The sequence below is a fragment of the Pelobates fuscus genome, chromosome 6 (assembly GCF_036172605.1).
Source record: "Pelobates fuscus isolate aPelFus1 chromosome 6, aPelFus1.pri, whole genome shotgun sequence".
In the NCBI taxonomy this organism is placed as follows: Eukaryota; Metazoa; Chordata; class Amphibia; order Anura; family Pelobatidae; genus Pelobates; species Pelobates fuscus.
Genome location: NC_086322.1, coordinates 251,609,998 through 251,636,335, shown reverse-complemented (window position 1 = coordinate 251,636,335; position 26,338 = coordinate 251,609,998). Strand labels below are relative to the sequence as shown.

The 26,338-nt window shown below is 41.1% G+C and overlaps 1 protein-coding gene across 2 annotated transcripts in view; it reads right to left on the bottom strand.

Annotated features, from left to right (window-relative positions):
- Positions 1 to 13,447, bottom strand: part of PLEKHH3 (pleckstrin homology, MyTH4 and FERM domain containing H3) — a 99,984-nt gene extending 86,537 nt beyond the window's left edge. For both annotated transcript variants that reach the window (XM_063458932.1, XM_063458933.1), the window contains exon 1: positions 13,210 to 13,447. In XM_063458932.1, the coding sequence (XP_063315002.1) occupies positions 13,210 to 13,350 (141 nt within the window). In that variant the 5' untranslated portion in view covers positions 13,351 to 13,447. The remainder of the gene's footprint in view (positions 1 to 13,209) is intronic.
- Positions 13,448 to 26,338: the final 12,891 nt, after the last annotated feature.

Sequence of the window (26,338 nt, the reverse complement as noted above, 5' to 3'; positions counted from 1 at the left end):
CTTAAGGGGTTAAATTTAAACGGAAGCTACAGTCACCAGAACGACTACAGCTTAACCCCTTAAGGACACATGACATGTGTGACATGTCATGATTCCCTTTTATTACAGAAGTTTGGTCCTTAAGGGGTTAATGTGGTTGTTCTGCTGTGTATATCATGTCCCTGCAGGCATTTTAATGTAAACACTGCCTTTTTAGAGAAAAGGAAGAGTAAACATCACTGCCTTAGGACACCTCTATTGGCAGTCACTCAGACGGCCACTGGAGGTGCTTCCTGGGTCAGTGCTGCACCATGTGCTCTGCATGGAGACGCTGAACATTACCCAAAGAGATGCACCGATTTGTCGTGCATGCGCATTAGCCTGATGCTCTAATGATCTCAATTTGATGGAGTGTGCGGTGCTGGAATAAAGGAGCGTTTTCACCCTTTTTAAGGGGGGCCACCTAACATGTGTTTTTGAATTCTATAGTGTCAGGAATACATGTGTGTGTTCCTATAGTGTTCCTTTAAAATATCCTCTATGTGTTTTGCTGGTCACAATTCCACAGGTAAAAACCTTGTATGTGAAAATAATTTCAAATTAAAGGTAAAAATTAAAAGTTTGCCTAAGTCAGCTATGCTTCAAGTTTAGCTACTTTGGTGTTAACATTGGAATTCACTTTGCGTTCTGACTTTAGTGAATAATCTTGGAAGAATAATATTCACAATTTTAGTACTACCATTTTCTTTCTTGCCGGGGGCTGCAACATATATGCATTTAAGAAAATACCTATGATGTCAGCAGTCAAAGATTAGACTGATGGCTGAAGTCAGTGGGAAGGCTCTCCAGAAGTTAAGCTGGTTTTACTTTATTTACCTTATATTTTAGGTATGTTAGTCCTTTTTAATTCAGAAACTATTTTACTCAATTTTTTCTGTATAGCTTTGCAATAAGTATAACCTTTTAATAACAAATAATTTTATATAAATTGCACAACATTAGACAGCAGTTTTCAAGATAAGTGTGACAGCTTTGCTATGAATAAATATCTGTATACAGTACAATGTGATCAAATGAAGCTCATAGGGAAGCGTTGAATCCAAGCATTAGAAGTATTGGATTGGACCATCACCAAGAATGCGACACCTCTAGAATGACGTCATTAGAGGCGGAGTAGCAGACACATTGTTGGAGTCTTGGAGTTGTAAAAAAGGTAAGCAAATCTATTTTATTTCAAGTGGGGGGTATCTGATCTAAATAAGGATTAAGGCACTATAGCGTTAGTTGTACATGTTTGTATTCCTAACGCTATAGTAATCCTTGAATACACACAGAAATTTCACAATGCAAAAGTTCACATAGGTAACCAATACCTCAAAGGAGGTCCAAAAAGAGTATGAAGAGAGAATTGACATTAACATAGAGTACCTTGTAAGTAAAATACCAGAAACCTATAGTTTAGAGAGCAGAGATCAAATAGTGTAAAGGAACCCCCAACGTTTTAGTGTTCTCAAAGGAACGTGGACACTTGTAAAGGAGACGTATAATTAATTTATGAAAAGGTAAATGCTGTAAATTAAATTTGAAGGGCATTCATTGTATATTTAAAAGGGAAAGTAGTCCTGACTTGCCTGTATTTTGCTTATTTGGGATACCCTAGTGGGCCACATGCCCCACATGTTTTTTTCTCTTTCATGCTTGTAGCATGGTGTTGAAAAGACACACATGAACAGTGAATAAAACAATCCAGTGCTAATGATGTATAACTGTCAAGCTGATCTCTTACAGTGGATGGATGCCAACTGTCAATAAAACCATCAGAACTTATAGTAGAATAATACTGTCAAGCAGGCCACGAGTTTGGTATATGAATCATTGTCTGAAATGGAGCTTGATCACGTCCCGGGATCTCACTTTAATGTTACAATGAAATTCCATCTGAGAAACACAACTGAGATTAAAAAATCCAAAGATGGCATTGTCTTCCCACATCTTTGCTTCTGCAATACACTGATTCTGGGACCTACTATTATATGTTCTAGATTTGGTTTCTAACTCTTGCTCTTGTAACATGACTCTTCCGCTATTTGCACTAGTGGCCTTTAATATCACAAACGGACCACAAAGTTGGCTAGCTGAATATGAAAGCTCTACTCAAAAAAGAGTTGAATTACTTTTTAATTTGCCATACCGCTCTCTCTCTCTTGTCTCTTGTCTCTTGTCTCTTGTACACAGTCGAAAAGGTTGTTCCAATTAAAAAATAAAAAGAAGACCCTGTTTTTTCATAAGCTTGCATTGCATCCAGCAATGCACTTTTTAAAGTTAAAGAGAAAGTCTAGGCAAAATAACTACTTCAACTCATTGAAGTGGTCATGGTGCCTAAAGGCCTTGAGCAGCAACCCTGTTTCATTGCTAACTGTTTCTGAACAGTTTAACAGTAAATAATTTCCCCCATGCACCTGTAGCCTGGCCCCCTTTTGCAGAAGCACAGCTCTGGCCTTTATTATTATTATCATTATTGCCATTTATATAGCGCCAACAGATTCCGTAGCGCTTTACAATATTATGTGAGGGGATTTAACTATAAATAGGACAATTACAAATAAACTTACGGGAACAATAGGTTGAAGAGGACTCTGCTCAATCGAGTTTACATTCTATAGGAGGTGGGGTGTAAAACTCATTAGGACAGGAATTTGCAGTCAAATAAGGTGGGCTGCCCTTTAGGAGAGGGCAAGAGACAGGTATGTGAGGTAGGGGTTAGTCTTGGAGGCCATAAGCTTTCCTAAAGAGATGGGTTTTAAGGCACTTCTTAAAAGATGCAAGACTAGGGGAGAGTCTGATGGCGGTAGGCAGGCTATTCCATAGGAAGGGAGCCGCCCGCGAGAAGTCCTGCAAGTGCGAGTTGGCCGTACGAGTGCAGACAACGGACAGGAGGTGGTCACAGGCAGAGCGGAGAGACCTATGGATCTGTGAGGAGATATAAGAGGGGCTAGAGTTGTTCAGTGCTTTATAGGTGTGAGTTAGTACCTTGAATTGACTCCTATAGCAGCCAATGTAAGGACTGGCAGAGGGTATGAGGTGTGAGAGAAACGACTAGGAAAATGAGTCTAGTAGCAGCATTCATTATGGACTGTAGGGGTGCAGTACGGCTTTTGGGAAGACCAATCAGGAGAGGGTTACAATAATCCATGCGGGAAATTACTAGAGCATGGACAAGCTCCTTGGTAGTATCTGGTGCAAGAAAGGGGCGGATGCGGGCTATGTTTTTAAGATGGAATCTACAGGATTTGGCAACATGCTGGATGTGAGGCTCAAAGGTGAGACCAGAGTCAAGTATGACGCCAAGACAGCGTGCTTGCAAGGATGGACTGATGTGGGTAGCACAAACTTGAAGGGAGAGCGAAAGAGGAGGATCAGTATTAGGAGGTGGAAAGACAAGGAGCTCAGTTTTAGAGAGATTGAGTTTCAGAAAGCGGGAAGACATCCTTTCAGAGATGGAAGAAAGGCAAGCAGTACACGTTGCAGGACGGCAGGGGAGAGGTCTGGGGAGGAGAGATATAGCTGGGTGTCATCAGCGTACAGGTGGTAGTGGAATCCAAAAGAGGTAATAAGTTTGCCAAGAGAGGCAGTATAAAGAGAAAATAGAAGGGGACCAAGGACAGAGCCTTGGGGGACTCCAACCGAGACAGGACGAGGGGAGGAGGTATGATTAGAAAAAGAGACACTGAATGAGCGTTGGGAGAGATAAGAGGAAAACCACGAGAGGACAGAGTCACAGAGACCAAGCGATTGAAGAGTTTGAAGAAGGAGAGCATGATCAACGGTGTCAAAGGCCACTGAGAGGTCAAGAAGAATTAGTATGGAGTAGTGGCCTTTGGATTTAGCTGCGATTAGGTCGTTAGTAACTTTGATAAGGGCAGTCTCTGTAGAGTGGAGAGGGCGGAAGCCAGATTGAAGGGGGTCAAGGAGAGAGTTGGAATTGAGGAAATGAGACACACGGGTAAAGACAAGTGATGATACCATATCATACTAACGATAGCAGGCAGTGATAGGCTAAAAGTGTTTAGAAACGGTTTAACTATGAAACAGACGAAAGAACACAGGGACTCCAGGCACCATAACCACTTCAATTTGTTGACGTGGTTATGGTGCCTAGAGTGCTCATTTAAATTGTAACATCTGTTGTGGTATATAGTAGTGAGACTTTTTGAGTCTGACAAGAAGACTGTGCACTATATAACATATTATTGTTGACTAATAAAACAATTGGAGACAGAGAAAGGCAAGCAAATACACATCTCAAAGAGTTACTTGTCTGGCATCATTTTTACGTGACATTTCATTTACCCCATTACATGACACGTAGAAATTGCAATCTTTACTACTAAAAAAGACAGCAGTAACACTTAAAATTATATCCCGTTGAACAGGTTTTTCAATGCCGTTGGGAATCCAGTGTTTGAGCCGCTCCTTAGATGACTTTCATAGAACAAGAATCAGATTGCATTGTGAAGGCCACTCTCTTACACCAACCTCTCAAACAGCACAATGTAAAACACACTTTGTACAAAGAACAAGAGTTCACACATTTAGACTTAGAAAAATTAAAATTTGTATATGGCAGAGGAAAGAGCTCTTTACTATAAGAACAAAAAGACGTGACATTTTCTGTTGAAAAAGGTTGTTTTTTTTTAAGAATATATATATATATATTTTACATCAGAATATCCAATCTGGACAAATAGTTGTATTGGAGAATGTTTCCAATTTGTCTTTTATGGCCTACAATTTTATATTACCTTGTAAGTTCTCTAAATTTTCCCCATTTAGTTTAATTTGTTTAACGAGTAATGCTTATTATTAGAATTGTGGTGCCTACTTAAATGAATTTTTAAAGGGTACTTGTCATGTTACCTACAACTTATGCTCATTTGAAAGAGCATAACATTTCATCTATACATTGTGCTAGCAGATTTTCTATCAAATGTATAGATTATATGAAGAACCTATTAAAAAATTACTCTTCCTCCCACGTAGACTCTATGCCAAAGGATTGACTAACAAGGGACATTAGAAGACATCCCATAGGTGGTCCTCCTGCTCATCACACATAGCAACCACAATCATTGCTATGGTAACTCTCTAGCTGATGCTCTTAGAGCTAGCTAGAGAGAATGTGAAGTGAGTATAGGAACAAGGTGAAGAGTCCTCACGCAGTGCAAATTGATGAAAAGACCGGTAGGAGCACAGGCAGAGCAAAGGTGGGTATTACAGAACAGTAACACCCGCAGAGCTGATGGCAGGGGAGTGCAGGAGCAGAGGGTAGGGTTAGTGAATTTCTCTAAATTTTACTTTGATTGAATGGTGTATCTCTCTGATATATGATTTATTCATTGCATTTGAGGTGATTCATCTTAAAGTGAACATCTTATGACAGTTTTAGTTTGAAGGAACACTGTAGCGTAAGGAATACATACCTGTATTCCTAGCGCTACAGTCCTGATGTCCCTAGTTAGGTCAGGGCCCCACTAGGTGTCCAGCACAGAGTCTCCCTTGGCGCTGCCACAACCTCCTCAAGTGTCGTTAGCCTGGTGGCATTTGGGATCATTGAGGACCTTAGGTGTATGCATACAATGATTCTCCATGGCAGTCCTTGACAGCACTGCGCATGCGTGAATGACGTCATAGTATGTTACGGTATGCGAGCGGGGAAGTAACATGCCAGGCTCTCATACCCAGAGGACTTTGTGCTATGCTCCCAAACCTTTTATTTAGTAAAATAAAGGGGCTATTGGCGTAGGACAGGAAAAGGAAAGGGGAGGGGGTAATATTGAAGGCACTTTAGCAACATCAGATGAAGTTGATACAGTGCCTACAGTGTTCCTTTAAGACTATAGCCATCGCTGAAGTCAGAGGATGAGAGCGATCCAGCACCAAGAAACCTCAGTGTTGGAATCAGGTAAGTGTAAAAAGGTTTTTTTAAACCTTTCTTCACAGTTGGGGACGGGACAGTAGAGTGTTTGGAGTACAGTCTCGTAACTAACACTATAGTGCTCCTTGAAGCACAATACAGAATATGCATTACACCTTATTATCTCTTTCTTTCTTTACCTTCTTATACACTAATCCTTCTGGGGTTGATGAATGCTTGTAGCATGGGTGCACAGCAAGAACTGGTACTCCAATTTTCATACAAGGCTCTATAAGTTGTTTCACAAAAACATTTAGTTGCATATATATATATATTTATATATATATATATATCAGACTTTACTGTGTCTGTTCAGCTGTCTCAAAAGCGGAATGTCATCACTTTATATATTTAGTTTTATAAAAATATTTAAAGTACCTAGAAGTGGCTTGAAACTTTCAAAGTGTCAAGATCTAAAAATAGTGAAATACTTGTAAAGCAGCTGATGAAAAAGAGCAAAATTTACATATCAAGATCAAAACTATATTTTATAATAAAAATTATATTTATGCCCAATATGTAAGCTCCTTTCTAAAGCACTTCTCTCAATCAGTGGACAGTAGTGATAGGGCGAGTGTGTTCAACGTGCTCAACCTATCACTGGATCTTCCTCCATCTCCATGATGGGGCATCATATGCATGGTAAGAATACTGGGATGTTGGGATGGCCTGTACACTCTAACGCACGTGGATGTCAGATTCGTAATCTACACCATTAATCCATGGACGTCTGAGAAATGTTTCTAGTACAATGTATAGATGAAAATTAAATCCTTATTAAGCAATACGTGTTTCCTACGCACTTTAAAAAGACACTCTTAGCACCAAAACCACTGCATCTTATTGATGGCACTGAAGGCAGCATGATGACATCACCAGGGAATATTGTCTTGCTTGGGAGAGTGACCGTAGTCAGGGTCAATTGCTGTGCAGAGGGAGAGGGAATAAGGAGGACCTCGAGGTAATAGAGCAGCGTAGCACCCACAAACCCTTTGGAGGTGGAAACTCTGGCTCAACGGTTAGCGGGTAAGTACCTGTGTACTAGCTCTCAAAGAAATGAAATATATAATTTATTTTAATGAATTACATTTTTGCTTCCGGAGCTGTCATACATTTAGCTGAACCTGGCATAACAGATTAAACTAAAAAGATTCTCTGGAATGTCACAAAATCTGAATTTTGTTCTTCGGCGCCTTTCAGTGTAAACATTACTTTAAATGTTGCAAATCTAGAAAATAATAGAAACAAAAACAACATACCATCAAGACATTTACAGTGTACATAAAATAAAGGCATATGAATAAAGCAATGTGTACAATGTTTGCCCTTGGACAAATATAGGCTACTACCATTAGTCAGAGAAACTTTGTTTAAACGAAATTACCTTTTTCACAATAAGAGCCGCAAGCTGTAGGACGAGTTAATGTTTACTGGTCAAAAAACAATAATATCACTTGTAGGCAATAAATGTTTGGGAAACCTAGCAGTTTATACCATAAACAAAGGTGGCGCCCACTCATGGTGAGTTTTCACTAAGATTCACATTACTGTAGTTGGTTGCCAATTCACAACTATATATATATATATATATATATGTATATATATATATATATATATATATATATATATATATATATATATATATATATATATATATATCCTAATGCATTTATTATTATTTATTATTTATAAAATATTTTACCAGGAAGGATATATTGAGATTTCTCTTGTTTTCAAGTATGTCCCGGTTTCACAAAACATTGCATTGATACAATAGGGTACAATAAAATACAAGAACAATATTAATACACAATCTATATAAAATTTAACATAGAACATGTAGGAAATACATAATCAACCATTACAGGTGCATTCTGTTTTGAGATATGTAGAGAGGTATCTCTTAAAGGATTTTAGGCTCGGGGAAGATTTGAAAGTGTGCAGGAGGTCGTTCCATAATTGCGGTGCTCTGTAGGAAAAGGAGGATCGGGCTGCTTTCTTTTTATAAGTAACATTCAGTTAGGTCTCATCTGGGGGTCATGGCCATTTTTAATGACTAATGACATAAAACATCTATGGATAAATACACATTTCCTTTGGAACTGGCATTGCCAGAAAATACTTCTGTTTTCACTGTTTTAAAGAGGACAATCCATAGTTGATTTCTACCTATTTTTTTTTTTTTAATCCTTTATTTTTGCGTACTTTGTTAGATATACAGGTTTAGAAAGACATTTCCTCAGGAATATATTCAATAGTAATTGCATAGCGTAGCGTAGTTGAAAAAGTCATGAGAAAACATATAATATAAAATCAAGATGGTATAACCAGCTTGGTTTATGCAAGGGATGAAGCTTTTCAGACTTGTAAGATAACCAGGGGTGTATTTACCGCAAGGCTGACCTTGCATTTGCCTTGGGCGGCACTTTCTGCCAGTTAGCCACCTCAGGGCCCCCCCGAGGGTGGCAGCGGCGGCACTTTCCTGGCAGGCAGCGAGGAAGCACTGATCCTCCTGTTCAGCTCCCTCGCGCGCACTGCAGTGATGCCGGAGCCGGAATATGATGTCACTCCGGCCCCAGCATCACTACGCAGCACCGAGTGCGCACTTCCTTTCAGTCCCGCCAGAAACCGGAACCTGAAATTGAAGTTCCAGTACCGCGGTGCACGCTGAACACCGGCCCACGCTTCAAAACAGGTAAGTAAACCTTCACATTCGCTCCATAAGACGCACAGACATTTCCCCTCACTTTTGAGTGCGTCTTATGGAGCGAAAAATATGTATATCGGCGTATAACACGCACACATCATTTGCCCCCTATTTTCAGGGAGAAAAAGTGCGTGTTACACGCCAATAAATACGGTATTTATATGTCTTTTCTTGGGTTGGGGACACCTTAATATGTTGTGCTTATAGGCACCTGACATGTAAATATGGCCCTGTCTGAGCATAAGCAACCTGGTTAGGTCCAAATGCCTACTATTCCGCTTTTAGGTATTTAAAGGGACAATTAGCAAGAGGCTTTAGTCTATTTTAACGTAAGGAGTCACCATTGAGCCATTCACAGGTTGTTAATATTTGCTTGATCAAATGTAGTTCTCCAGCATTAAGCTTGCTTTTACTTGCACTATGTAATAAAATATAAATTACAAAAAAAAAGTTACATCAGAATGCCCCTCATTTTCAGAAATGATTTACTTCTGTAGGTTTGTCTTCTACAGACACAACTGGTTGAGATCCGGCACAGACAATTTCGGTCCTCCCGTTACTTTCATATTATCAAGGAGGCCAGGTACCCGGCAGGACCAGTTAAGAAGAACTGTTGCAAAAAAAGTTAAGCTCATTACTGAAAAATGGGACCATTCCTCACGTCATACCCACTACAGCAGGATTGGAGTAGCCCTTTAATCCAAATACACCCGAATGTAAATACAACTCCAAAATCATTATCTACTTCAATGTATGGAAATAGCACTGCCATATGGTTACCCTGCATCTCACGTTTTCTCCCTTGCCCCTACGACAGGCTGGTTCCTGAATTTAACCTGCTTGGATGGTTCAGTTTTTGTTGTAGTACAGTTTATGACCTTTCAGCCAATATTTATTTATTTTAAATGTAAGTGCCGTGCCATTAAGGGGTTTATAGTTCAGCTATCAAACTCATTTTCAAAGCTTTACCGTGTGCGGCAAATATAGTTATGAGTATGAATGAAGTTACTTGGGTAAGCTACAAGTCACATATTACATGAGGACTAGGTGTGACACTTGCTACTACTAGGGTTTGTACAGAAACTGATAAAGAACTGTATGTATTAGGTGTTTGTGGAAAATGTACAATATTGTGTGCTTGAAGGGTTTTCGTTACTTCCTCTTGGAAGCAGGCATTGTTATTATTATTATTATGTTGTTATTATTTATATAGCGCCATCAAATTCCGCAGCGCTTTACAAAGGGTGGACGAACAGACATGTAGTTGTAACCAGACAAGTTGGACACACAGGAACAGAGGGACTGAGGGCCCTGCTCAATGAGCTTACATGCCAGAGGGAGTGGGGTAAAATGATACAAAAAGGTAAGGATAGTATTAGACTAGTGACAGTTGCAGAAGAGGAATCATGAGAACGTTGTGGTCGAATTTTTTTTTAATCCTTTTTTTTCAAAATGCATTTATCTGTATATCTGGTATCAAGCATACAAAAATCTGTGTTTTATTTTTACTTTATCAAAGTCATTATTGCAGATTAGTTTCCTGGAGAGTTTTATAAAAAATGATTCTACTTGTAGAATTGCTGCATTGGATCCAGAAAACCGCAAAGCAAAAAAAAAGCTCAAAGAGCATTATCTTATTTCTTTATGACATGGATCCAATTGTGCTTATTTATGCTGTTTATAAATAACAGCATTTACAATAACTGCAACACTAGCGATCTTATTCATTCTCCGTATCGAACACATTTAGGTCTCATTATTATGGTGGCACTGTGAGAGCTTATTGGTGGCCCTGCGCAGCCTGCAAAGTTAAGGTTGTTTTTTTAACGTACTTCTTTAATAACCCACTCCCTCTATAATGTAAGCTCATATGAGCAACCCCCTCTGTTTCTGTGCATCCAACATGTCCACCCATTGTACTGCACTGTGGAATTTGTAGATGCCTTTTAAATACTACTACTACTAATAATATTAACAAAATAGAAAAAGAGCAATCTAAATATATACCTTTCAGCTAATAAAAAAAAAAAAACAATAGTTTTACTTATCACTATCATGGAGATATCTACTATGACCCTTACCCCTGCATTCTCCCCTCATAAAGTAGTCAACATATTTTGTGTTCTTAATGATACTGATTTTCACAAGAGAGGGCGTGGATAAGGCATCAGTGCCCAAATGCCCACAAGTATGAGCTCCCCTACACTGGGAAGAAGATTTCAAGTAATATAAAGAGACAGCTTGAGTATGTGTGGGTGTGGGGGTTGGGGATAAGGTTCTTTGCTAGACATCTCCATGAACAAGATAAAAAGTTATTAGATCAGAGGGCAGAAGATGACAATTCTATTAAAATGACATATATTTTTACCGTCTAAGCAGTTTTAACTAATATAAAAAAACCAAAAAAAACATTTAACAGCAGTGTATTGTGCTCTGTGAGGCCTTTGGCAGAAGTTCTGATGGTGTTTTGACAGAGAAAGAAAACCTGGTCATTTATTGATAAATATAGGAAGCAAAGTTCCACCATCATTGCTAGGGCGCCAATGGAAAAGATGTCTATTACACTACTTTTACATATAATTTTGTGCAGCTCATCTGTATGGCACATGTTTTTGTAAATTCCTCAGTCACCGATTGAGGCGGCCAAATTGCCATTTTAATCAGTGATGGGGAACTGCATTTTAGTTGTCAAGGACCGTGTGCATGTTTAACAAACATACCTGATTAAAACAGCACACTGGTCCCAGTAAGGAGAAGGCAATCGAAATATGATGTCATATTCATGTGCCTTCTGTGTGTAATACAGGGAGCTGAGAGCAGGGAAAATTGAAATGTGCCTTCTAAATCATGCATTTGCCATATTTCAAACTAAAAATGGAGTCACTAGTAGAACTAGCTCTATTATATGTCTTGGTTTGAACTGCAATATAACAGTACTCAATCCCATGCAATTGCTAACCTGGACATACACATTATAGACATGAAATTATAGTTTCTACTGATTTAGGATGTAAACAGCACTGACAGAATACAATATACCACATAAATGTGTAAGGTAAGATAGAGCTGCACAGATTTGACATTTTTTGCTGCCTAATTTAGCCCATAGAAAAGAGAGTTGCTTTTAAACTGGAGACAAGCCAAGGGTGGTGGATCTATGCCACAATGGTTCCTCTATGGTATCCAACTTGTCTGATCACTGTACTGTGCTCATTAGGCCCTTAGGCCACAAGCAAGCTACTAGTCTGCCTGAGAATTCAATTAGCCTTCTTGTATTCCACCATTGTTTCAGATAGTGTGATCATACAGCACAAACTGTAACATTTTATAGTAGGATATTCATGGATGAAAATCAGATACATTAGTAGCAATCAAAATTACTATCTGTCAGATGCAAGTAAAACGCAAAGTTTGAAAATGTAAGTATATTTGACCCTTCCCTCCTTTATTATCAGTTACAATTTGTTCTTAATATATTGTTCGTAATATATTAATTTTTTTTTTATTGCAGAAGAAATTTAATTTAAATTAAAACCATCATTCTTTTTTTTTTTTAATTTTTTTTTCAAGTGGGCCTACACATCTCACAAGATTAAAGTATACATGTTTTCACTCTTAGTAAAGAAACATACACAAAGGTATCATTTGCATTGATTTACTGACATCACATTTGGTATATGTATATATACCAACAGAGTTGTGGTGGGGGGAAAAAGTGTGGATGAAAACCCCTTCCACCTGAAGTAAGTGGATAGTTAATACATTGCTAAACACAAATCTCTCTCTCTCTCTCTCTCTCTCTCTCTCTCTCTCTCTCTCTCTATATATATCTTTTTCTGAGAAATGAATCACTTCAAGAGGACTAACTATAGATCTGTAAATAATCAGATAGTATGCCTAGATAATATGTTAAGATTTTTTTGACTGATACTATAATGTCAGTAAATCAATGCAAATGATACCTTCGTGTATGTTGTGCATATTTTAATTTTGTAAGATGTGTAGGCCCACTCGAAAAAAAAAAAAAAGAATGATGGTTTTAATTTAAAACTACTGGTGTGTTTACTTAAAGTTTGTGCTTTTTTACTAAACAACATGCATTATTGCCTGCATAAATTTAACCATATCAGTATTTTGATTTAAGCAAATATTGTTGACTGTGCTTTATCTGGAGATGAAAAAGAGTGTTAACCTAATCAAGTTAAAAAAATAAAATACAAATATTTTCACCAGTCATCTATAAAGATATCATATGTTCATAGCAATGGCATATTCCCCCTTTCATTGCCACAATGGGCAGCAGTGCGCTGTCTAACCCCTGGCATTTAAGAGTATAATTAGTCAACTCAAGTAAATGCAAGTGATACTATAGCTTGTCTTTATACTGCAGAGGTCTGGGAACTACAATTCCCTTGACGCCGAGCCAGCTGATGGTACGCTGAGCATCATGGGAAATGTAGTTCAGGAACCATGGTTAAAATTGACAATTGGCATTATTAATACATGAGGGTATTTGAGATCGGGGGGTAAAAGTGCAGATTTAACTTACTTGTCTACTGCAAATCTGAACATCAGAAGCACTCTTCATCTCAAATGATTCCTCTTCTTCCTCCTTCTCCCCATAGTCTCTGCCCAGGAGGGTGAACCCATGTCTACAGCAAATCCACCACCACATTCCCTGCAAAGGCATCCAGAGCGGGTTCTGAACTTCCTTCCTTCCTCCCCAAGTGTTTTATATTTTATCTGTTTGAATATGTTCACATCTGAAAATGTCAGAACCCAACTGCACACAAAAAAATAGATGGAAGTCAATGAGCAGTCAGTGGGGGTCCCCCAAAATAAATAAATAAAAAGAAGACAGTCGGAGATAAATCCTGGAATGACGTCAGCAGATTAAAAAAAAAAAAGTAAAACATGAAATCCTGTTGCTTGTACAGAAGCCTTTTTCAGACAGTGTTATATCAGATCACAGTCCCATTAGTTGTATCCAACTGAGTGGAATGTTGTTGGCTCAGAGTTCTATGGAATAGTCCATGTACTTGGAAGTCTATGTGTGGTTCCTTATCAAATGCAGATTTTGGAGAGTTGATCGTTCTTTTTTAGACATCTCTTTGAAAACAATGGCACTCAGTCATGGGAGATATCTTGCTCCATTTGACATCGTATCACCAGCAAGCCAGGCTGTATAAGAGGATCTTGTATCCTGCTGCAGTGTCCACATCTGCACTCACTTTCACAGCCTCACAGCTGGGATCAAAAGATGTTCCTTTAACCCTAAAATAAAATGATTTAAAAAAATATATATATTAAAAAGTCCTGTCTGGTGCAGTGATGCGGGTTATAGCTGTATGTAGAAGTGCTGCCCTGTTACTCTGTTGCAGTGGTTCGGAATGCACTGGCTGATTGCACATCTGGAATTAGCAAGCACAAAGCAAGAGAACAGAATGTGTGTGTGTGTGTGTGTGTGTGAGGGGAAGGGTGTTTGTATAGGTGGGTTTGTGGGTGTGGTGGAGGGGTTATGGCAGGAATCAGGGCACCAAATGGCTCCACTGCGGAAATCAAGGCTTTTAAGGAGATCCAAACCTTCTTATTAAACTACTTTATCATTGTGCAATCCTGGCAGTAGACACAAGACAGGGCAGGCAGTGTACAATCACGGATTCTCTCTGTTCGACAGAATATACACAGCATTATCAGCGTCAATAATTCACCCAGTCACACACAGCCCAATGATATGTGGTATTTAAAAAAAAGAGTTAATTTGTATATCCATATAAAAGAGCAAAAAAAACCCAAAGAAATCCAGAGGGAGAGGTGAATGAAGGTCTATCTGCAACTACTTCCTGATGTCTAAGGAAAGGAGTGTGAATAAAAAGGGAGGTGGGGGGTGGAGAGCTGCAGGAGAGGAGGGAAGCTGGATCCTCACCTCCTTCATATTACAGCGTGCTGTCAAGACACTCACCGGCCATGTGGCGGGGGATGGGATCCAGGGTAGACCAATGGCTATAGAGCTCTGGTATGTAGAAGCCAAACAGAACGTGGAGGTGTGTCAGACTGGTTGAGCAAACCCTGGCTCTTGCCTTGGTGCTAGTTGCATCATGTGCTCCCTGGCGAAGAGGCGAGGGGGGCAGCCCTGCCTGCTATTTAACCATTGACTGCCCTTTAATAGCTGAGAGTCAATTGCCTGGATCTTTGGATTTTAGGAATTTCGTCGTCATTGTATTATGTTGGTATATAAGGAGCTGGTACATTATATATTGGACATGTGCTTATGAATAGTAATGACAGGTTATGTTCTATACATGTTTGAATGGTGATACATTTAATTAAGGTGTTTATATTGTGCCAGGCATGTTATAGCTGTTCCAATGACCTATTATTATTATTGCCATTTATATCAACATATTCCGTAGCGCTTTACAATATTATAAGAGGGGGGGGATTTAACTATAAATAGGACAATTACAAGAAAACTTACAGGAACGATTGGTTGACGAGGACCCTGCTCAAAGGAGCTTACAGTCTATAGGTTGGTTATGTTTTATTATTTATGGTAAAAATATTGTAAATTAAAGCAGCACTGTCACTGTATGGGAACTTTGCATAATCTGCAAAGACCCCTGATGGTGACATTGCCTGGGGGGGTCAGGAAAGTTGAGTTCTTCATGGGTGCTTCCATCTTTTTTTTGGCGGGTCCTCTCCAGCTCCTGGAGCTAAAGTCACATATGCACAAGAGTACCGCATTGAGGTCTATGGAGGATACATTGAGAGCTCCACCCAGTATCTAGAAGGCAGTACCTCCATCCACTGTCTAGAATTGTTAGGTATAGGAAATATAGGGGGGGAGGAGGGGGTTGGAGGAGTCGCTTTAATGTAGTGTGTTTTCATTGTCAAAATATTTCTAACTAATGTGTTTAGTGGATGCATTGAATGTTTATCCAATTGAGGTGGTATGACCAACTTCAGCATGGTAAGGGCTAATTGGACTGCCTTTAAAGGGACACTCTAGGCACCCAGACCACTTCTGCTCATTGGAGTGGTCTGGTTGCCAACTCCCACTACTCTTAACCCTGCAAGAGTAATTATTGCAGTTTTTTATAAACTGCAATAATTACCTTGCCGGGTTAACTCCACCTCTAATGGCTGTCTATTAGACAGCCACTAGAGGGAACTTCCTGGTTTCTAGCACAGGAAACCTGTGCTAGAGCGTCGCTGGACGTCCTCACGCTGTGTGAGGACCTCCAGCGTCGCTCAAAACCCCATAGGAAAGCATTGAAATGATTTTTCAATGCTTTCCTATGGGGAGACGTAATGCGCATGCGCGGCATTGCCGCGCAAGCGCATTAGGTCCCCTCGGCCGGTGGGCGAGATCAGTCTCGCCCACCGGCCGACGCAATGGATAGGAGGAGCGTCGCGGAGGCAGAGACAGCGGCGAGGGACATCGCCACTGCCTCAGGTAAGTCACTGAAGGGGTTTTTACCCCTTCAGTAACTGGGTATTGGGGGGTGGGAGAGAGAGGGACCCTCCAGTGCTTTTCCTGGCACTGGAGATTCCCTTTAACTAGACTAAGGGAATGAGCCATCTGTCAGTTCAAAGGGCAAAGGTTGTAATTTAAGGACTATATTGCTATTTTGCTATGTATCAACCAAATAATTTTAGAGGTATTTTATTTATAAGTGTCTTGGCTTTAGGTTCTTTAGAAATCTTGAGAAACAACACCACACTTGCAATTCATATTGTAAGTTCAATAAAGGGTCACTTACGTAAAGTCTTGCAAGTGATTTTAGATGCTATTTTAGTATTGAGGCATTATGTATGACGTGTATGTTTCATATTAATTGTATGGATTCGCCTGGTTACAAAGAGATCAGAAACAAATGTCCATAAATATATTGCATTGTGCATTTTCAGCCAGGTTTTGGAATACATTAATTGCCCCTCATAAAACTGTGATTCCTGCACTCCCTTTGCCCATCATGCGAAGAGTCAACCTAGAACCTGAAATGAGTAGAAAAGGTGTATATGATATCTGATGAAACCTGAAAACTTTGTAATTCATTGTGAGAGCAGAAATCAAATTTGCAGTACATTCCATTTCCTTACCATTATAGTTGTGATGCTAGAAGGTGCAGTTTCTCTGCTTTTATTAAAGGAACACTATAATGCCAGGAAAACAAAGTCGTTTTCCTAGCACTATAGGGTTATTAGGTCCCCACCCCCTCCCTCGGAGCCCCACTCCCACTGGGCTGAAGGGGTTAAAACCCCTTCAGCCACTTACCTTAATCCAATGCCGGGCTCCCTCGGCGCTAGTGACCTCTCCTCCCCCTTCCGACGTCAGCTCCCGAGTGAAGCCGAATGCGCATGCACGGCCAGAGCCGCGCGCACACATTCAAACTGCCCATATGAAAGCATTACTCAAAATTTTCCTATGGGGATCTGAACTCGCACTGCGTGAGTTCAATGCGATTTTCTCACTGAGAATCGCAGAAGTAGCTCTAGCGGCTGTCAGGAAGACAGCCACTAGAGGCTGGATTAACCCTGCTGCAGGGTTAAAACTAGGGGAACCTGGCACCCAAACCACTTCATTGAGCTGAAGTGGTCTGGGTGCCTATAGTGGTCCTTTAACCCCTTAAGGACCAAACTTCTGGAATAAAAGGGAATCATGACATGTCACACATGTCATGTGTCCTTAAGGGGTTAAAGAGTTTTTAAGTAGTGATATCGCAAACATAAAATTTTCCGTTCGCGAACAGCGAATAACGTGCTTTAAAACATCAGGTCTGATGTTGTATCGATCAGGTAGTGTAAGGGTTACGCCCGCTTCACAGTGACAGACCAAACTCCCCGTTTAACGCACCGCAAACAACCGCAAACAGTCCATTTGCACAACCGCAAACTCCCCATTTGCACAAGGTTGGATACCAAGCTAGCCATGTCCCGTTCCTTGTCCTCACTGATGTCATTGAAGGTCTCTTCCTCCACCCAGCCACCTACAACACCAAGTGTCCCCGAAAGGTGACAACAAGCCCCCTGTATTTTTTTTTTTTTAATGTACACTACTGTTACACCAGATATGAGTTGCACTGGTGTGACACTGTGCCCTGGCAGGCCCTGAAACGCACACGTGTGATGGAAACTGACTGCTATTATATTACAGTCAAAAAAGTTTTTTGTTTTTTAAATGCAAGCTATTGTGACACCAGATATGAGTGGTGGCACTGGGCAAGTGGGCACAGTATATGCTGTGAGCCTGACACACACGCTGGCAGGCAGGCAACTGCAATTAGATTACACAGGAAAAAAAAAAGCAGACTGATGTTCTAGCCCTAAAAAGGGCTTTTTGGGTGCTGTCCTTACAGCAGAGATCAGATGAGTCCTTCAGGACTGTAGTGGACACTGAATACACTAGCCTAGCTATCGATTTCCCTATTAAATCAGCAGCAGCTACACTGTCCCTCCTCTCACTAAGAATGCAGCTTCCGGGGGGCCTAGCTGTCATGGAGGAAAGACACACTTTGTGTGAGCTCCCTCAATATCTCACTTTAAGCAGCTATCAACAAACGAATTTCACCCCAGAAGGGGATGACCCAGCAATGTTGCTCCTACCTGACCGACCCGACATGCTTAATAGCGGTCAGCAACTCGACAGAGTCTTACTTACCTCCGCGTGGCAAGTGTGGCAGGAGCTCCGTTACCCCCCGCCTCGGACCGGTGGGGGTTATCCCGGTCCACCCCTGAGAGGCTGTCTGGAGCTAATGGACGCACAGAGCACAGCCGCCCAGGCTGACATACTCATCTGCGACTCTCCCAATATGGCGGCAGCCGCGTGTCCTCCTGGTACCAGCAAAGCATGGCAGGATATTGAGTCTAAGCTGGACAGACTCTTTAATCAATTTTGGAAGCAAATAACAAGCAGGAAGCCCCAACAAGCTCCACCGCAGCCCCAACAAGCTCCACCACAGCTGAGCGAAGCAGTCCCCATTAAAATCCACCAACGCAAAAGGTGTCGAAGACGGGACCGGAGGCACAAACAGAATTGCAGAGCCTGCCCCACGTCAAGCACTCGCCTCCACCTTAAGCCACCATAATCCCGCACCTGACGGGAAGCACCACCGGGACAGATCCGACCACCCGACAAAACAAGCTTCCACCACCTCAAGCCACGAACCCGGCACTCAGCCAGAGACTTGCCTTTGTTGTTCCAGGTATCAGGGACTCCCAGGGTCTGCACCTGGCGCCCAGAAGGGATCGGATAAGCGCAAGCAGTACAGAAGTAAGGCAGCCTGCCAAGCATGTCCCACTATAGCCGATCCTCCACACCATGCCTTTGATCACATGAACTGCTCTCTGCACATTAACTAATCGTAAAGTAGCAAGCGTTTAAACATGTCATTATTTCACCTCCGAAAGAGTTTATTGTCGTAGTTCCTTACATGCCTTTACCTTAACCGTTCATGTATTATGTTATTAACTAGTCTCATCTCATGGGGTGACTCACACTTGATTTATAACTAGTGGTGGAGCTGCTGATAGAAATACACAGTTGATAACGTGCAAGCTACACCCTAAACATGACAGACATCTTTCACAACAATGTACTGCTATATACTCATACCCTCAGTGCAACTAGCCATGATATACGCACGTTCAGCCTAGCAGGCTCAAATATAACACACTTCTGTCTAAAAAAAAAAAAAAAAAAAAAAAATAATAATACAAAAAAAAAAAAAAGAATGCAGCTTCAGAATTAATCTAAATTGTATGCTCTCTAGGAGGTGGGAGTGTCTGGGAGGGAGGGTCTGCTGCTGATTGGCTGTAATGTGTCTGCTGACTGTGAGGTACAGGGTCAAAGTTTACTCAATGATGACGAATAGGGGGCGGACCAAACATCGCATATGTTCGCCATCCGTGGCGAACGAAAACAAGCTATGTTCGCCAGGAACTATTCGCCTGCGAACCATTCGGGACATCACTATTTTTAAGTAGTGTGAGAGAAAACTAAGGAGTCCCTGGCTCTCAGAGTGTTACATATTCAACCGCTTATAAAAATGTGGTTAATGACATTTACTGTCCACACAGGAAAAGTTGTGCCGAGCAGCAACCTAATCCACAGAAGGGTTAATGCTGAGCAGCAATTATGCAAATGAAACCTGGTAACTGACTTTGGGGTCAAAGGCCGGTTACAGCCTATCAGATCTAGATGAGGGGTATTAAGGACAAGTTCTCATCCTGCTCAGTGCCCTATCGTGGTTTCCCTTGTGTTTGTCCGAGAGCGCGTTCCTGTTTATAGTTTTCTACCTGTTTTTTTACTTTGGCTTTGTTTATTGACTTCTCTATATTCTGGTATCCTGACTCCTGGCTTTCCTCATCGCTGTGTCCCTTTCTGTGTTTCCTGACCTCGGTTAGTATTTTTGACTATTCTATGTACGTTAAATCCGGCCATTCTAAGGACCGGTAATACGTTACTTATTTGTCATCCGTGCTCTACAGTTCTACGTGCTGGATCAAACAGTAATCCTGATACAGAGCCCATCTGTTTAGCTTGTAATGTCTTAAAGGAAACCTATCATAGTATACTTAACTTATTCTCTTCTTAAAGAGCATAAAATTCCGCCGACACTTTGTGACAGTGGATTTTATTTTAGCAAATGTATAATATGGGAAACAAACCTATTAAAAAAAATTATTCCCAGTAAGTCAATTCCTTGGGCATAGATTATCGTACAAAGAATTCACTAACAGAACAGAAGAGACATCCCACAGGCGGTACATGTGCTGCGGTTGCTATGAAGTGACTGAGGTCAATCTATATAGACACTGGCATGCTGGCAAGAAGACATAGTGCCGACGTCACTTGGGGAAGTGTCCCCAGAATGAATAAAAAAAGACAGCAGATGGACCAGAGAAGGATGTTACAGAGAAGTACCACCCACAAAGGTGAGGACACGGGGGTGCTGGATTGCAGGTGAGGTGAGTTTATGTATACCTGTACATTGATTACATAATGTATTTCTGTGACATGGGGGGGGGTCATGTTAAAGTGACCGGTCATTCACATAACAGGTCATTCACTTCCTAATTGTGCGTTCTAGTTTTTTATAGTGCATGGCATGCAATGATTTGGTTGTAAGCTCTGGTTTGTAGCATAGGTAGTCTGTGCCAATTTTCCACAACCCTCTCTGCACTACAGAACCTCTGCTGACGGTTTCATGATCAAATTCACACAGGGGACTGCAGGAAACTGAAGCTGCTGTGATGCATCAGAGTGGCACATTTACTCTATTTCACAGTGTTTATAGGCTTACACTGCATGGTGCACAAACACTTGGACAGATAATGAGAAATTTCCTCATTATGGCCAAATCCACGCTAAGGGTTTGACAAGTAAACAGAAGTAGTTAGGGTATGTGACGGACCACCTGGCACCCCGATTGGGTGCCTCCGCCAATCGCTGCTTCCTAATAGCCTGGAGTACTATATGCACCGCATCGGACACCATAAGCACCATAGCCCCATAGCCGCCAGAGCTTGGCTGGGGTCTCGCTGTCCTCCAGAGAGTCTAGCAGGTAGAGCTGTGTAGCTCTTATAAAACCTAGTGATTATAGCCAGTATAGCAATCCGAAGCAGGTATAGCTGGTATAGCTGTTCCTTACAATCACGAGACGAGGCTGAGTGTTGAGGGTGAAGTGAACTGACTTTAATGGGACCACACTTGGCCTTTTATGACAGTCCCCATGAAAGGGGCACTCCCCCCTGGTCCTGAGAGTAAACCACAGTAGAAACAAATACACAATCACATTGGCTCTCAGATCTAGGACACTACCATACAGAGTAGGTCTGTACCTGGGAGATAATTGAGTGATGTACTGTATTAACTCAATTATCTCCAGACACAAAAACAGACATTTTTATAAAACCCCCAAAATACTCTTAAAACAATCCCCCCCGCTAAGTGCCGTTGGGCACTGACTGGGAACCGCTAAGTCTTCCTGCTGAAAACTGTTCCATAGAATCGCAGCTAAGTGCCGCTGGGGGACCGACCAGGAACCACAAAGCATTCGCGGCTAAGTCCTCCTGAAGTCTATTTGCGTTTTTGGTCCATGCGAACGTCCGCAAGTGAGTTAGCATTCGGTTCTATGGAAAGTGCCGAACCAGGGTAATCAGGGGGAATAAAGTATGGGTCCTTACAGTCGCTGACCTGGCCCATAGTCTTTTGGCAGGAGGCTGGCAAGCAGGCCCCTCCAAAAGCCTGTGGCGAGGTTCTGTTCGCCACAGGATACTTGGAGTTTCTGCATTGACATGGGCAAACGCCATGCACAGTTTGTGAAAAAAAGGAATTCCAAACAATATGCAGTCTAGCTCATCCCCATCTCACAAAACAAATATGTTCAGCAATCCCCATCCTAGAAGTCGTTGGTCATTTATGTTTTAATGCAAATGAGATGCTAGATCCGACTGCATTACACATTTACGACTTGCCAGTTCCAGGTTTCCTAGAAATTAGGTATGACACACATGCATGTTTTCTTACTAATTATTCTGTGTAAGCGATAGGATATCATGTTTGTGGTGTAGAGACATGTTCCTGATTTCAGTGAGAAGTAGAGGATACGAGTTAGATCCTTTGGAAAATGTGCGGCAGAGGTACCATACCATGAGAAGTATCTTTTTTTTTTTTCTCTTTGAGTAAATAGATTTCCTGTAAATCATTATCTACATAATGCATAAAAGCAGTAGTAGATCCAGGCTGGATTAATCACTGAAATATTTTCCAATCTCTTAATTCTGTATCTGTAACTTCTATACATTAAAGGCTATCATTCTTTGGGTTTTTATAACTACATTTGTATTCCCCTAGAACTATTTCTTGGATTTTAGTTCAGGACGATTGTATAATATCAAGTAGGTTCTCTAAAAAATGGGATATGCAAAATCACTTTCCAGGTTAAAGGGACTGCCCTCACCCCAAATAACTGTTAAGTAGATATACTTACAATGAAATAATGAGTGCATTTAGTTATGCATTCGTTCATTGGGAGTATATCTAAAAACAGCTTGCAAAAGCTCCTGTCTGAAGTCTTTGCAAGACCTCCTCTTCTAACCTACTCCAGAATGTCTGGGGCTGTCCGGTTATAGATGTCCTAATGCAGCCTTTGGAAGTCCAGTGCTATGAGCAATGGCCTGCCTCTTGAGCTTAGCCCCACTGAGCTAACCAACAAGGAAGTAAGAGTAATTATTTGTCTAATGGATAGCCAGAGAGGTGTAAAAAGGTTAACTTATGAAAGAGCCAATTTCTATTGAAACCTGCACTTTTTTTTTATGAGCTGTAAGCCATAATCATCGCACTTATGACAAATCACGGCTTGAACTATCTTGCTTTGCATGTAATGCGTCTCTCATATATTAGTTTCCCCTTTTACGTTGCATTACTGAAATAAATGAACTTTTGCACGATATTCTAATTTTTCGAGTATCACCTGTATAAATAAAAGAATATTAAAAACAATACACTCACATGAAAAGGAGTCAAGTATGGCTCAAGTAGTAAGCAATGTATGTATCAAGCTCACACCCACTATCTCCTGCAATCCACTACTCATCCTCAGTAGGGAGAAACGGAGACTTTACGGTAAACTTTTAACAAGCGCTCCATTTCGTATTCAGTCATTTATAATTTTTATTGTGTGCTTTGGGAAACGTTATACATGAAGTGTGGTTGCAGATTTATTGGTAATGGTGTCTGTTAAAATTAGTTAATAGAATTATTATCAATAATGGCACAGAGGCACGATTTGCTTGTTATTGTGATTCACATTGTATGTGTTGGCACTACATACAAATGCTAATAATAATAATAATAATAATAATAATTCAAATTGCCTTCTTCCACATCAATTCCTCCTGAACAATTGCAATACTATTCTCCAGCCCTACAGCCTGCTCCCCCCACACGCTTGTTACACCACATCTTTCAAAGGAATAATTTACTTTTAAGTCTGGATTATCCTCCTACAGGGTAATGAGACCCCAGAGACATCAGCCAGCTCAACAATGGGATTTTTATGGGAATTCCTTGATCCTAGTGCATAGTTTGTTGGTTTTGGAGGATGAAAGGTTGGTGAGTTGGTAATGTTTCATGTCACACTCTGCACAGGCTGCTAAAATGACAGTAAATGTGTCAAGGTCATTTATGCATTATCATTATCTCCCACTTAGCATTTAAAAAAAAAAAAAAAAATAACCACAAAACAATGTACAAGGAAAGCCATTATCATTATAATTATCCTTTGCGGTAGTAACATCACTGCATATTTGTGATTTCTGTGAGAAAAGCAAGTACAGTATTATGGCTTGACTGGTGTGCAGATATTTGTTTAACATTGTATTGACTATAAACTGACTTCAGGTGGAAGGGGTTTTAATCACAATTTTTCCCCACCATAACTTTTTGGGTTTTTGCTTCGCAAGTACCGCCAAGCCTCAATAGAAAGCCAGTAACCAGCCTCATGCTGATGATTTGCATTAAAAATTAAACAGCTGTCCATGAGTGGTTCACTGGCTTTGCATCTTTTCCTAAGTTTTGTTTCAAAGCTGTTGTATACACCAAACACAGACTCAAAGGAATCCGTGTTTAAAATGGAATGAGGCAAAAATTAGATTTTATTAAAGGACACGGAAGCTCATATTATGCTTTATCTCTTTCTTTATTCCTCAGCAGCAAAGCAAGGATATATAGATATTCATAGAAAAAAATAAAACAAAAACCCTCAGAGTGTTAACCGTATAACATCTTAGCCAATGAGAGCAGTCCACATTGCATATACTCCCATGTGACCCTAAGCCACCTCTTTCTTTGCTGCTGCCTCAGCTAAATTATTCGTTAAACTCAGGCTGGAACTGTTGCAAAGCCACTGCCGCAGAGATATCCTAGGAGTGGCAGACAGGCTCAGGCACTGAGTGTAGTGGTGTTATGGAGACAAGCTCAGGCACCAAGTGTAGTGGTGTTATGGAGACACTCTCAGGCACCAAGTGTAGTGGTGTTATGGAGACACAAAGCACCCAGGACCAAAACAACACTACCACCTCGACCTGCTGCCTGCATCAAAGATGTCGGAGGACACATGCGCCAGTGCTGTGCAGGAGAGACTGAAAACTATCTCCCCGCATCACTCGTAACCAGCGCAGCTCACAGACACCAACCGACCCAGCTACTGGAGGTGCAGCAGCCACGTGTCTCAGTGCCCAAGCACGACAATCATCCTATGGAACTCACCACAGGACACTGGAGCCGGGCGGAAGAGACGGAGACACAGCCAAGCGGCGCACACCATCAAAAGTCAGCCTGCGACACCCTACTCTCCACACAAACCACTCCTGGATTTCCAAACAGCGTCTCCGGACTTGTTAACCTTTCTTCATAGCTGATATGTCCCATTCCTTTTATTAATTTTGTAGCCCACCTCTGAACTTTTTCTAGTGCCATAATATCCTTCTTTAGAACAGGTGCCCAAAATTGCACAGCATATTCAATATGTGGTCTTACCAGTGATTTATAAAGAGGCAAAATGATATTCTCGTCCCTAGAATGAATGCCCTTTATCATGCATGACAATACCTTACTGGCCTTGGCCACTGCTGAGTGACATTGCACATTGTTGCATAGTTTGTTGTCTATAACAATTCCCAAGTCATTTTCGTGTGTTGTTATCCCTAATTCGCTTCCATTAAGGGTATACGTTGCTTGTGTATTCTTTACACCGAAGTGCATAACTTTGCATTTTTCAACATTAAATTTAATCTGCCATTTGAGTGCCCAGTCCCCTAGTCTATCTAAATCCCTCTGCAGCAAAGTAATATCTTGCTCACATTGTATTATTTTACAGAGTTTTGTGTCATCTGCAAACACTGACTTTCAATTCTGTCTTTAAGATCATTTATAAACATGTTAAATAGAAGGGGTCACAGAACAGACCCCTGAGGGACACCACTTGCCACCTCTGTCCAGCTTGAAAATTTACCATTAATGTCAACTCTTTGTACTCTGTTTTTAAGCCAATGTTCTACCCAAGAACAAGCATTTTCATCTAGACAGATTTCCTTGAGTTTGAACACTAATCTATTGTGTGGAACTGTATCAAATGCCTTGGCAAAATCCAAATAGATCACATCCACTGCAACAACCTGATCCAGGGCCGCCACCAGAAATTTTGGGGCCCCTAACTCAGCTCAGGGTCTGGGCCCCCTGGGGCCCACCTCCAAATACCGCCCACTGGGTCCGCCTTCAAATACCACCCAGAGGAATACACACACAGACACAAACACACACACTGATACAAAAGGACACAGATACATACTAACAGACACACAGACTGAAACAGACATACACGCATACATACTGACACACACATACTGAGACACACACACAGGCATACATAGTGACAGACAGACACATACTAACATACATACAGACACAAATGCATGAGGACATAAAGACACATACATTCATACATACACACACACACACACACATTCATACACACACACACACAGACATACACACAGCTCATTTTCCAGCCACCCTCCTGTCTCTTACCTTTTCTTTGCAGGAGGGTGGCTGGGGATGATGGGAGTCGGCGCGGCTCCCTCTTCACAGGCGCGCACTCCTCCCGCGCGGAGTA